Source organism: Haliotis rubra, unplaced genomic scaffold (genome assembly GCF_003918875.1).
Source record: "Haliotis rubra isolate DU_JTF1 unplaced genomic scaffold, ASM391887v1 Scf118, whole genome shotgun sequence".
In the NCBI taxonomy this organism is placed as follows: Eukaryota; Metazoa; Mollusca; class Gastropoda; order Lepetellida; family Haliotidae; genus Haliotis; species Haliotis rubra.
This window is the reverse complement of record NW_025765092.1, coordinates 28,765-41,524: the sequence shown is the minus strand read 5'-3', so window position 1 is coordinate 41,524 and position 12,760 is coordinate 28,765. Positions and strand designations below refer to the sequence as shown.

Sequence of the window (12,760 nt, the reverse complement as noted above, 5' to 3'; positions counted from 1 at the left end):
TAACCAGTATTTTTATAACTCTGATATTTGTAAATAAGTGCATCGGGTATTTACCACATTCTCCATACACCATTGCATTCATCGTATTGGATTTAACACCAAGAAATCTTTAACATGCTATCAATTGAACTCTTTCAATATCACTGTAATAATTCAAACCCCATATTTTGGCTCCATACAATAAAATTTAGCTTAATTTTGGCATCAAATATTTTAAAGTATGAACTTATATTTATGTCACCAAGTACATTTAGTTGTTTAAAGATACCTATCATGACCTTTTGTGCTTGCAAACAAGCGTAATTAACATGTGTTGTCCAAGATAAACAATTACTAAGAACATTCCCAAATATTTGTACGAACTGGTGCATTCTAATTCTTTACCTTTATACAACCATTTCTCGTTTTTGATAAACGTCCCCTTTTAAAACTACTACTTTAGTTTTATTTCTATTTACAGCTAATTTGTACTGGTCACAATAATTCTCAAGTTCTTGTATAAGTCTTTGTGAACCTGCAACAGTGCTTGAGAATAGCACGATATCGTCTGCAAAAAACAGAAGAAAAATATGTACTAGGTCAGGGTGTAACTGTATTCCATACTCACAATTGTTTTCAATTTGGGTTGCTAATTCATTTATGAAAAATGAGAATGAAAATGGGCTAAGTATACAGCCTTGTCTTTACCCCCGATTTGTAGTTCAAACGAATCTGAGAATTCATTGTTATTCTTAACACAAGCTTTAACATTTTCATACATATTATGAATCATTTTTTCATTTTAGGACTTAGACCATGGGTATTAAAAATAGACCATAGCTTTTGTCTATCAACTGAATCAAATGCTTTTTCAGAAATCAACGAAAAGTGTATAGAGTTTACCACCTTTGATGTTGAGGGTATCTCTGTATAATACTTTGTAATATAAACATATTGTCAGTAGTCGTATATCCATGTCTAAAACCTGCCTGAGATGGCATGCATTCTTGTACATTTCCACATTACTGAAAAAATCAGGTATACCAAACATGTCTTCGATCATACTACTCTGTGTAATACTTCTAGCATATTTCATTGCTACAACATAACAGAAAACCATGCATATATAGGTGTATTGCTTGCACTGGATTGCCTAGTTTTTTGTGATGAGGGGAACATGTTACACATTCAAATACTTCAAACATTTCAGAATACACATAAAATCCGAAAACAATGTCAAATAATAGTTGAACTTTGTTCTCTATTATTTTCACGAACCTGACTTCCAAAACTGAATGCAAGTTCTCTCGCTAGACGAATGCAAGCTACTTTTGAAGGAGCACTTACATGTCTGTACCGTTTTCAATTATATGTGATTAGGTACTTTGGATATGCTTGTGTGTCATTAAAAATGACAAACATTCCTGGTTGTTGGGTGTTTTCCACAACAGAATCATAGAGAACTGCTGGAGTGGCCGGATCTAACGGAGGAGGAACCCTCATCCCAGACTTGCCCAGAGTGTACGTCCCTGTCAAAACGTCCACAAGGTATACATACTTGTTGCCGAGAGGGTCGGGCGCGAGTATTTGTCCTGTGTTGAGTAGTTGACGTCGACGGCAAAGTAGACCCCGTTGCCATAGGCAACAGCTGAAAATGAACTATAAATTAACGCCACGTTTGCATGTCTGCGAATCACATTTCTTTGATTATGACTTATAATCCCTTAAATTTTGATCACTTAATACCTTATGATCACTTTAAAAGTAGCATTGCACTTACCATAAACTTACCATAAATGGACTGGTGTACCAAAACTAAAGTCAAAGGCAGTTTAGAAAGTGTCTATGCTTTCATGTCATGATATGTGCTTACATTATGCCCATACAGACAACATGAAGCATTGTAGACAATGTAGAAAGGTCTGGTTCGTCTTATATACTACACAACTGCAGTCCTACAGCAACTGGATACAATGAGGCAATACAGAATGAATGCTAAGAAATTGTGAGAATACCGTTAGGGCAGTAACCCGATGTACAGTGACCCCTTGCATCACACCCCGATGCATACCCCATCACACTATGAGTGTTGTTCAGTATGGCACAGGAAGCAATGTAAGTTTTAAATGCATAAAATTAATGTGCAGAACCAGAATGAATAATACTTTGGCAACTGCTTTTAAAACTGCACAGCTTTTGTCAGCAACCAGACTGGTGTACGTACAGTGAGTGAGTGAGTGAGTGAGTTAAAATTTAAAGTCACATCGGCAATATTTCAGCCATATCGTGACTAAAACTAGTTCTAAATTTATAATACATACATATAATATATAAAACCCTGTCAACGAAGGGCAGTAAAACCACTAGATTATCACAAAATGAGTTAAAACTAGCTAGCATATAACTTTAAAAGTAAAAAACTATTTTTAGACAATACAATGTAAAAATCGGCCAGTAATTGCCAACAACTGAAGGTAGATCACCATACTAGGGACCATGGGGACTTACAGTACATTTGCTTCCTGCATGGACCCTAGCTGGATTTACACCATCCCCTCAGCTATTAGCAATGTTAGATAATCTAGCCATAAATTAAACGAACATATATTCTACGATTAAAAGAGTAGTAGGTTTAAATTTACTTTGAATGTTTTGGGACTTACGTACCTTCTCAGTTGGACAATAATTTTACGCTACTTCAACCCCTTTGAGGGCACTGCCACTAACAATCTAAGTTACTAATCAAATCTACCAATAATTAAAAGACATATATGTACAGAACATATTATTCAAAATTCATTCATTAAATCAATTTCTTTTTAATCCTTGTACGATGTTTGGGGTAAAAAAATGACCCCAGGGCTCAATAGTCATTAAAATAATTAACAAATTAAAAATATTTTCTCTGATATTTTTGGTATTCCTCAATCACACATTTCTGAAAATATTTCTGCCAAAATGCATAGATATATACATACGATAATGATATGAATTTGTTTTATTGCACACACCCTCTAAATATTCATTATATTACACTAAATATGTTTGGGGTCATCAGTGACCCCAGTGTAACCGCTGTTCGCATTTCCCACTCTAAACTTAGGGGAATAACTCTCAATTCCTGGAATAGTAAGCACATGGTTGTTGAAGCTTGCAACCTTCACTACAGCACTGAACAAGTATGAATCGTCGAGAACGAAACATTTTTAGATGATGAAGAGAGATTCAGATCAGTGAGTCTAAAGAAAGTGAGGAATCTGAAGATGATGACTATCAACCGACTTCTTGCTCTTCAGGCGAATGTTCAAGTTCAGATTCAGAGTCTGAATCAGACCAAGTTCAACTGAACGAAAATGATTCTTTGCTGCTAGGGATGGCACTATCTGGAAGAAAAAAGCCATTTACTGCTGCGAAAAACACCACCCAGGAATATTATTAGACAAAGCGGATCCCAAAATTACAAATGTCCCTGATAGTGTGAAAACAATCTCCGCTGTATTAAAGCTATATTTTGCACAGGACATCATCAGTATATTTGTAGACAACAGAAACATGTATGCAAATGCTGTATGTAAACAATCAGGTAAGGAATGGGTGAACACGGACAGTGTGGAAATCATTGGTCTACTTGGAGTACTGATCACTTGTGGAGTAACACATGGTAACAACCTCAGTACTGAGGTACTATGGAATCCCAAACATGGTACGTCTCTTTTTGCGGGCTGCGATGTCACGGGAACGTTTCCAAATCCTGATGACGTATCTCCGGTTCGGCGATAAAGGGACAAAGAAATACGTCAACAGACGGACAAGTTAGCCCCTATTAGAGTGTTGTTTGACTCATTCAACACAAGAAATTAAAGAGGTTCTATTCACCTGGCCTTTTCTCACAGTCGACGAGCAGCTTTTTTCCCTTCAGAGGTCGTTGCTGCTTCAAGCGGTACATGCCATCGAAACCAGACAAATACGGACTCTCAGGTTTTTCTGGTTAGTAGATGCTGAGACATTTTATCCTCTGCAATGCTATCCTTATTTGGTAAAGTTAATGGACAGGTTCAGATTCGCCTAGGTGAGGAACTGTTGTCAAGGATCTATCTCGTCAAATATAAAGGGTCAGGGCGGAAACATCACAACCCAGACAACTTCTTTACATCACTCGACTTTGCCAGTGATCTTGGGAAGGTAGCCTTACCCTCCGCAAGGAACAGTGAGGAAGAACCGGAAGTTTGTGCCCCAAGACTTCTTGCCCAACAGAGCACGACAAGTCGAATCATCTATTTTTTGGATTCCGGGAGACATCAACACTTCTGTCATAGGTACCCAAGAAGAACAAGTCTGTCTTACTCTTGTGTCCACAATGAATAGCACTGGAGACGTTGTTCCTGAGAACCACCACAACAAACCTGAAATCATTATGCAATATAATGAAACCAAAGGCAGCGTTGACTCGGTTGGATCAACTTTGTTCACAAGAGTATATGACCAAAAACGCGACAAACGGTGGCCCATGGTTTATCTGATGAACATGTTGGATGTTGCCAGTGTGGCGGCATACATCATTTGGATAATGAAGAAGCCAGACTGGTTTTCTACACGAAACAGTAGACGTCGTTCGTTTCTACAACAACTGGGCGAAGAACTCAGCTTATGACCAGATAAAGCGGCGCTTTGACAGTAACATTGCTGCTCGACGCTCACTAAGACTGGACTTCGCCAATGTGGAATCCAAGAGCAGTAGAACTGCAGCAAGTAAAGCTCGCCCTCTCACTAGAGCCCCCACCAAAGAGGCAGCGTTGTCACATCTGCCCACGCCACATTGATGTCAAAATTGCAATGACAAAGCGAACCAACATGTTCGGTTTGTCAAAGGTGGAAAACCTCAGTACCAAATCATGGCATGGTCAGATTTGTTTGCACCGAATGTGATCAAAGCCGACTAACTGAAGCTCGCTTTGCATGGCCAGAAGTGTGTAAACAATATTACATTCACTAGAACGTTATAAATAATAACACCATTTATTTTATTTTCAGTATTCTGCCAATATACAGAATGTTATTGTTAGTAAGGGCAGGATCAGCAGCCCCACGACCCTTCCAGATTTTATAACTGAATTGTAAAACGTGGTGTCATACATACCACTAGTTGCCCATACATATACTTGTACACCTCCTTCCTGGAGGTGCCACTGATGAAGCAAAATATGTGTTAGAAGCCGGCAACATTGAAATGAGCCACTGGCATTAGCCTCCTCCTTTAGCAATTCGAAGCTTGAACGCTGCCCACACACGAAGCCATTTTGAACATATTGCTTTTTGCTAACCCAAATATGGAGATAACAACCTGGGGGTCATATTTGACCCCAAACATATTTAGATGCCATTTTTCGGCAACATCGCACAAAGGGTTAAAAAGCCAATAATTAAATGAAAATTAACAGTGTTAAAAGATCTTTAACTTATTTCACATTGAAGTATTTATCCCTTATGATGGAGAATTCAACACAGTCAAACAGGACATGCTTGACCGTGGTTCTCTCATCACAAGGGATACAAAACGGAGGATCCTCACCTTTCAATAGGTATGCATGAGTGTATCTAGTGTGGGCCAATACGACATCGTCGCATGATGACCTCTTCAAATCTGGACTGACAACCCAAATACGTGTAACCGATATAGGGTTTTATTTCATGTAATTTATTGATACCCTACTTGGGTGTCCCACTTCTTCTGCATCAGATCACGGATGTAAGTTCTAATGCTAGCTTTGTAATCAGAGTATGAAATAGAAGTGGTGTCACAGATTTGTTGAGTGCTGCCTTTGCAGCAAGATCGGCCATTGTATTCCCAGAAATACCAACGTGGCTGGGTAACCAACAAAGACGATGTCGCATTGGCCAGTAGCAAGCTCATTATACAATTCAATAATTTCTAATAAAAGTGGATGTTTACAAGAAATATTTTTAATAGCCTGGAAGAGACGACGAAAGAGAATCGGAAAATATAATGTAATCTTTATATTTACGGTGTTTATTAATGTATTGAAGAGCTGTTAATATGGCCCTTAGCCTCTGCTGTGAAAAATAGAGCTGTTGTTTGGTAGTCGAAGATATTGTTCTGGACCCAATGACAATGGCACATGCCACCGCGCCACCATCCTTGGACCCATCTGTAAATAAGGATTTGTATGTATTATATTTATTTTTTTAATTGATTATATTCTTGTTTGTATTGCAATTCATTAGTTTCAGATTTCTTAAACTTTGTCAGAGTTAGGTCAATTTCAGGCCTCACCAGTTGCCAAGGAGGAGAAGAAAGAAGACGGGAAGGAGCTATATTTTCCAGCTCAATGCCGGCAGCAGAAATTAATGGCTTAATTCTGTGCCCAAGAGGAGGAACAAGAAAAGGTTTTTGTTATACAAATCCTCATAAAGAGGATTAAAGACACAGTGAAATGCAGGATTAGACTCGTTAGAATATAATTTTGTAATATATTGTAAAGATAATTTTATACGGCGTTGGTTAAGAGAAGGTTCATCTGCCTCGACGTAAAGACTGTCAACAAGAGAGAAGTTCTTAAAGGACCCAAGACAAAGTCTCAGGCCTTGGTGATGGACAGAATGAACACTTTTGCAGGCTTCACCATATACGATGGAGCCATAATCAAGTTTCAAGCGGACCAATGATCTATATAAGTGAAGGAGGGTAGTTTGATCCCTCCCACTTTGAATTGGAGACAACCTTTAACAAATCCGAAAAGTGCTTTCAGGCATTTAGCTTTAAGGGATTTAATATGTGGCAGGAATGTTAAATGGGAATCGAAAATTAGGCCCAAGAATTTGGACTCTTTACAACTTTGATAGGAGTGCCATTTAAAGATAGTTCTGGGTCCTTATGAGGCTTATATTTTCTACAAAAATGGATACAATTAGTTTTTGATTTAGAAAATTTAAAGCCGTTTTCAAGACACCATTTATTTATTTTGTTTAAACATAACTGCAGTTGCCGTTCAATAGTATGCATATATTTTACCACGACAAGAAATATTGAAATCATCCATAAATAATGATCCATCAATTGAATCATTTTAAAACCTTGGACAAACTATTGATCTTGATGCTAAACAGTGTGACAGACAAAATACTGCCTTGTGGGACACCCTGATCCTGATTAAAATGATCAGACAGGGTTGAACCCACTCGGACTTGAAATTGCCTTTCTTTTCAAAACCGTGATATAAAAGAGGCAAACAGCCTCTCAAACCAAAAGCATGTAAATCCTTCAAAATGCCATGCTTCCAGGTCGTATCATAAGCTTTCTCAAGATCCAAGAAAATTGATACAGCATGTTGTTTATTTACCATAGCATTTTTAACAAAGGATTCTAAACGTACCAAATGATCAATGGTACTCCGATTTTTCCTGAAGCCACGTTGAATATTGGTTATAAGGTCATTGGTTTCAAGATACCAAGTTAATCTATTATTCACCATACGTTCCATGGTTTTACAGACACAGCTAGTGAGAGATATCGGTCTGTAATTCGACGGATCTGTATGATCCCTGCCAGGTTTTGGTATTGGGACTACAATGGCATTACGCCACGAAAGAGGAAATTCTCCAGACGTCCATGTTTGATCAAATATATCTAAAAGTGTAATCAGACATGGTTCAGGTAGAAGTGTTTCAGTAGCTGGTAATGTATATTGTCATCACCCGCTGCAGTGTCATGAGGTTGCTCAAGAGCAGTATGTAGCTCATGTAATGAAAACACTTCATTATAATCTTCACCGTTATGTGATTTGAAATTAAGTTTTGTCTTTTCCTGTTGCTTCTGATATCTCTGAAACTCAGGGACATAATTTGCCGATGATGAATTTTTGGGCAAGAGTTTCGCCAATTTTATCTGCAATTTTAGATTTGCCCGTTATTAAATTATTGTTATATCACTGAAACATTCAGGTCGCAGTTTCGAATTTTACATATAGTTTGATATAAGAGACCAGTTAGCCTTCGAAAAGTTCCATCTTCTATACGATGGGGAATCAGATGGAGTTATTTCAGAAAGGATAGTTGGGAAGTGGTCACTTCCACAAAGGTCATTATGAACAGACCAATCAAATTCATTCAGGAGGTTAGAATCTGCAAGAGACAAATCCAGAGAAGAATAAGATAAGTGCCAGTTGCAGGATGCAGATAGGTGCTTGAATCATCATTAAATATGCACAGGTCATTATTGGAAATGAAATCTTCAATTATTTTGCCTTTAGTATTAGATTAAATTACTGCCCCAGAGTGGAGTTGTGACCGTTTAGGTCACCCATAATAACACATGGCTTTGGGAGTTGATCATAGAGTGATTGAAGATCAGTCAGTTGAAGAAGGTTCGATGAAGGCGGAATATACAGAGAGCATAACGTAAATGCTACACCCAGAGTAAGTCGAACTGCAACAGCTTTGCGATCAGTGTTAAGTGTAACAGGGCTGTGAATAACATCCTGTCGTATAAGGATAGTAGAACCTCCCGTGGCTCTATCAACTGGAGGGGAAAAATAATGATACGGGTACAAACTGACGTAAGTTAAAATTATCTGTCTGTTTCAGATACGTCTCTTGCAGACAGAATGCTGATGGTGTTAAATCCTGGATTAATAGCTGTATTTCATTCAAATTTGTCCGTAGTCACTCTACAGTTCCACTGCACGATATGTTTAGATAGACCTATCTCTTAGGCGGATTAATGGGGATCTACCCGCACCGTTTTCGAGGGCGACAAGCTGTGTGCCCTAGAGGCGGCGGACGTTTTCGGACACGTCCATGTCCTCAAGTGATCCATATTTGGTGTACAAGTTAATTCTATTTTCTGACCCCTTTGGAGCTCTGCCACTTAGCTTTTTAAGGAATCTGGCTTTTACCTTTGGTTTTAGCAATTTGTTGAGACCTTTCTGTTGACTGTGAGGATGGTTCGTGATCAGAGGATGTCTCTGATTGGATTCAGGGAAGTACTAGGAAGTGGTTCTGCTGTTTGAGTAGATATGGCAGGTGCGATAAGTTGGGGGCGGTGGGGTAGCCTAGTGGTTAAAGCGTTGGCTCGTCCACGCCGAAGACCGGGTTCGATTCCCCACATGGGCACAATGTGTGAAGCCCATTTCTGGTGTCCCCGTCGTGATATTGCTGGAATATTGCTAAAAGCGGCGTAAAACTAAACTCAGTCAGATAAGTTGGGAGGAATCTGTTTTCACCCATGTTAAGTTAGTCTGACAACTCGCAGATGATTTGGTGACTGCAGATGGTGTTACTGACGTTCTGGCAATGGAAGCTTATAGCTTTGTGTTTGTTCTGAGCTTTGGGCCAGTTTCTTTGCGTCTGCAAAACTAATATTTTTGGTTGATAGCCATTTGCTCTTTCCAAACAGGACAGTCTTTAGAGAATTGATGGGTGTTCCCTTTGCAGTTAGTGCATTTTTGTCATTACTGTCACAATCTTCTGTTGTGTGTCTTAAGTGATTTGGGAGCAGTGGGTGAAGAGAAGGAAAAAAGATAGGTATTAGTTTTAATGGTTGTGTTGTTTTACGGGTTGAAAACGTTTGACATATAGGACACCCTGATCTCTCATCTCAGAAACTATATCAAGCTCAGACATGTCTGCAAGCAAGCGATCGCGGACTCGCACGATTCCCTTTCTCGTGTTCAGAGTTTTATGGGCTGTCATGGTAACTGGAATGCCAACAAAAGTATCTGTGGTAACAAGTTGGTTGACTGTTGTTTTGCTGCACTCAACCAACAGCGCACCAGAACGCAATCTTTTAATGCTCTTTACATCACCGGCAATGCCTTGAATACCCTTAGACACAGCAAAGGGTTTAACTTCAGTGGGGTGTCATCTTTGTTTCAATAACAACAAAACATGGCCAGTACTCAATTTGTTTGGGCAGTCTGAAGTCGTTTTCCGGAGGATCATTTTCAAGAGGACGTTTGCTCTTTTTAGTGGGGTTTCGTAAGCCATGTTGAGTTTTTAAATTTCATCATCTGAGCTCCCCACCCACCACGGAGTATCACAAGGACAATGCTAAAACAAGTGGGTCTCCGACTTGCAGCACCAAGGATACTCGGATGATATACTCAAGCAGAAAAACTAAACGATTAATTTTTCAACCAGATTGGCCCATGAGCCACTGCCTTCTGGGCATAAGACTCTAGGAAAAGTTCATAATATACATATTACAAAGTCAAATGCTGTTCAATAACAAAGGGTGCCAAGACTAAAATGTAAACAATTCCAAATAAAATTTTGTGCAGTTATGTAAAAGCCATGCACAGGGCTTGGCGTGACCAGCCAATTGATAGAACCGGGCCAGTTCTACCACCCCTCTAGGTGAAGTAAGGGTCGAAGTGGTGTACAGAGCCTAAAAGGGTATCAGTTTGTAGTGATTTGCTTATTAAATGACCGATATCTTAAACATGTTGTGTTGTAGCTTGGTTCCATATGGTTTCACAACATTTGTACCTTTCCATTACGACCCACTGGTTCTAGTATTATAAAATACTGCCATACACCATTATTTGTGTCTTTCCACCAAATCGTACTAAAATTGTCACAAATCTTATTAGTTTACCATTTTTGCCACAGTAGCTCCTGTTGAAGCCGTAACTGTTGATGGAAGGTATGGCTTCTGTAGCTGTTCCGTGCCAGAGTTGTCTTTCCTGCTTTGTCGCGGATTGTCTCTTATTGAACTCCTCTTTCTTGGCCATGTACTGCTTATACAGAGACTTGTTCTGGACACGCTCGATCTGACAGCAGGGTGAAAAATACACACGTATTCATAATAAAGGTAAGAAATTCCAATTTCTCAATGTACACCTCAAGAGTTCAGTTCACCAATTGGGAGAAAGCAAATGGATTGCGACAACTTCATAGTCATATGTCAACACCTAGGCTATGAAAGTGTAAGAAGAGAATAATCCCAAACATATGCAATACAAGTGTCTGAACACTATTGTCTGTTAATGAAATGATCGTACTCGATATAGTAACTTAAAGGGGTACTCTTGTCCTAGGACTTCCCAACACAATTAGGCAACTGCAGTTTTCAAACAATGACTTATATCGCATACCTACCGATACAGATGCAGCAGGAAGAATATGATTTAAAATTTAATACATGCGTGTATAAAAGTGGTGTAATACTCACTTTTATTATCGTTCTCTTTGAGCTGGAAAATGACCCAGCTATATTTCGGTATTCCGCACTGTCGTGTCCTATCCTGCAGACCTTTAGATTCTCACTGGCACCCATAGGCTCCCAATTGTGTGGAGGGTCGAACTCCGCAGCTGACCACAAAAAACACTTAACATTTACAAAAATGAATAATTTACTGAAAAAGAAGAGGGCGGAGGAGAAAAAGAGGAGGGGGAGGAACATGGAGAAGGGGAAAGGGAAGGAGAAGGTGGAGGAGAAAGAGAGAACTGAGGATAACAAGGAGAAGGGGGAAAGAGGAGGAGAAGATGAAGTAAAATACGTTTTTAAGGCGCGTTCTGGGATTATCGCATGTGCATGTTCGTGGCTGCTTGAACAGATTTAGATTGTTCATAAAGTACCAGAGTTTTACATATATACCCCATTCAGTCACAGTTTACTGACTCAAAACCGAACTGTTCTGACCGTCCCCGTGGTGTAGTGGTTAGAGCGTCCGCCCAGTGAGCGGAAGGTCGCGGGTTCGATCCCCGACCACGTCATACCAAAAGACGTTAAAATATGGTACTTGTTGGTCCCTGCCTGGCGGTCGGCATTAATGGGTACAACAAGGACTGGTCGGCTCGGAGTCAGTATAATGTGTCTGAGTGGGATATTCGTGCTTCACTGCGGCATGGTATCTCAGTGGGCTAGCACTATAAAACCAGCTTCAGTCTGGGCTAGTACAAGCAGCCGCACATACACATACACACGCATGCACGTCGTCATATGAGCAAAATATTCTCAAGCACGACGTTAACCCAATTTCACCTCACCGAACTGTTCTGGGCTGAGTCCCTTAATGTTGAACGGCTGACAAGGTAACACCAAGAACCAGCTTGGAACGCCTTTTGGTATATGGATTGAAACACTCTAGACAGACGCTCCTCGGCACTATGAAGGTGGTCTCAGTGGGAAGAGGATGTCGTGCTAGTTACACCCTGATGTGTACGTTATATATTTAATTACACATGTGTGCCACTCAATTAATGCCGAAAATATGGGGGAACTAAAGAATATTCTTTCAGTCTTTCTACGCAACAATATGTCACATAATAGAATTTTGACGGTCGTTGAATCACAATGTGGATCTAAATTCCATCACCCACATAAATGCCTTTGACTATATTTGATGGATGCGCATACATTCTGCAACAACTACTGGTTGAGTAGTGTGCACTGCAACATACCTTGGATGAGATCCTTTCTGACAACGGTGACCTTTGTGCTCATGTCATCGTCTCTGTATTCCACCATGTCCTTAAAGTCTATTATGTATTTCATCCCTTCTATATCTTCAAGTTCATAGGTTTCTTCGCTGCCTCTAAATCTTTTCTCAATGAGTTTGTTTGTATTCTGGTCGTATTCCACCAGCTCCTCGTCCCCATTGTCCAAGACGTCCATGTAGAACCACTGCACACAGGCTCCGACAGCTTCTGCATGCTCATCATCCTTTTGCTCCAGACAGATTTCGTACACAGATGTTCGGGTTGCAGCAACGTCGTCCTTTAGACCCTGGATTAGGAAACGCATCATGTGAAACTGAATTCC

The 12,760-nt window shown here is 39.7% G+C and overlaps 1 protein-coding gene across 1 annotated transcript in view; it reads right to left on the bottom strand.

Moving 5' to 3' along the window:
• Positions 1–1,033: 1,033 nt before the first annotated feature.
• The window catches only part of LOC124259364 (protein mono-ADP-ribosyltransferase PARP14-like), a 31,370-nt gene continuing 19,643 nt past the window's right edge, over positions 1,034–12,760 (bottom strand). The window contains 6 exon segments of the mRNA XM_046693494.1: positions 1,034–1,264; positions 1,348–1,559; positions 1,562–1,627; positions 10,592–10,766; positions 11,168–11,307; positions 12,400–12,724. Of these exon segments, the coding sequence (XP_046549450.1) occupies positions 1,250–1,264; positions 1,348–1,559; positions 1,562–1,627; positions 10,592–10,766; positions 11,168–11,307; positions 12,400–12,724 (933 nt within the window). The 3' untranslated portion in view covers positions 1,034–1,249.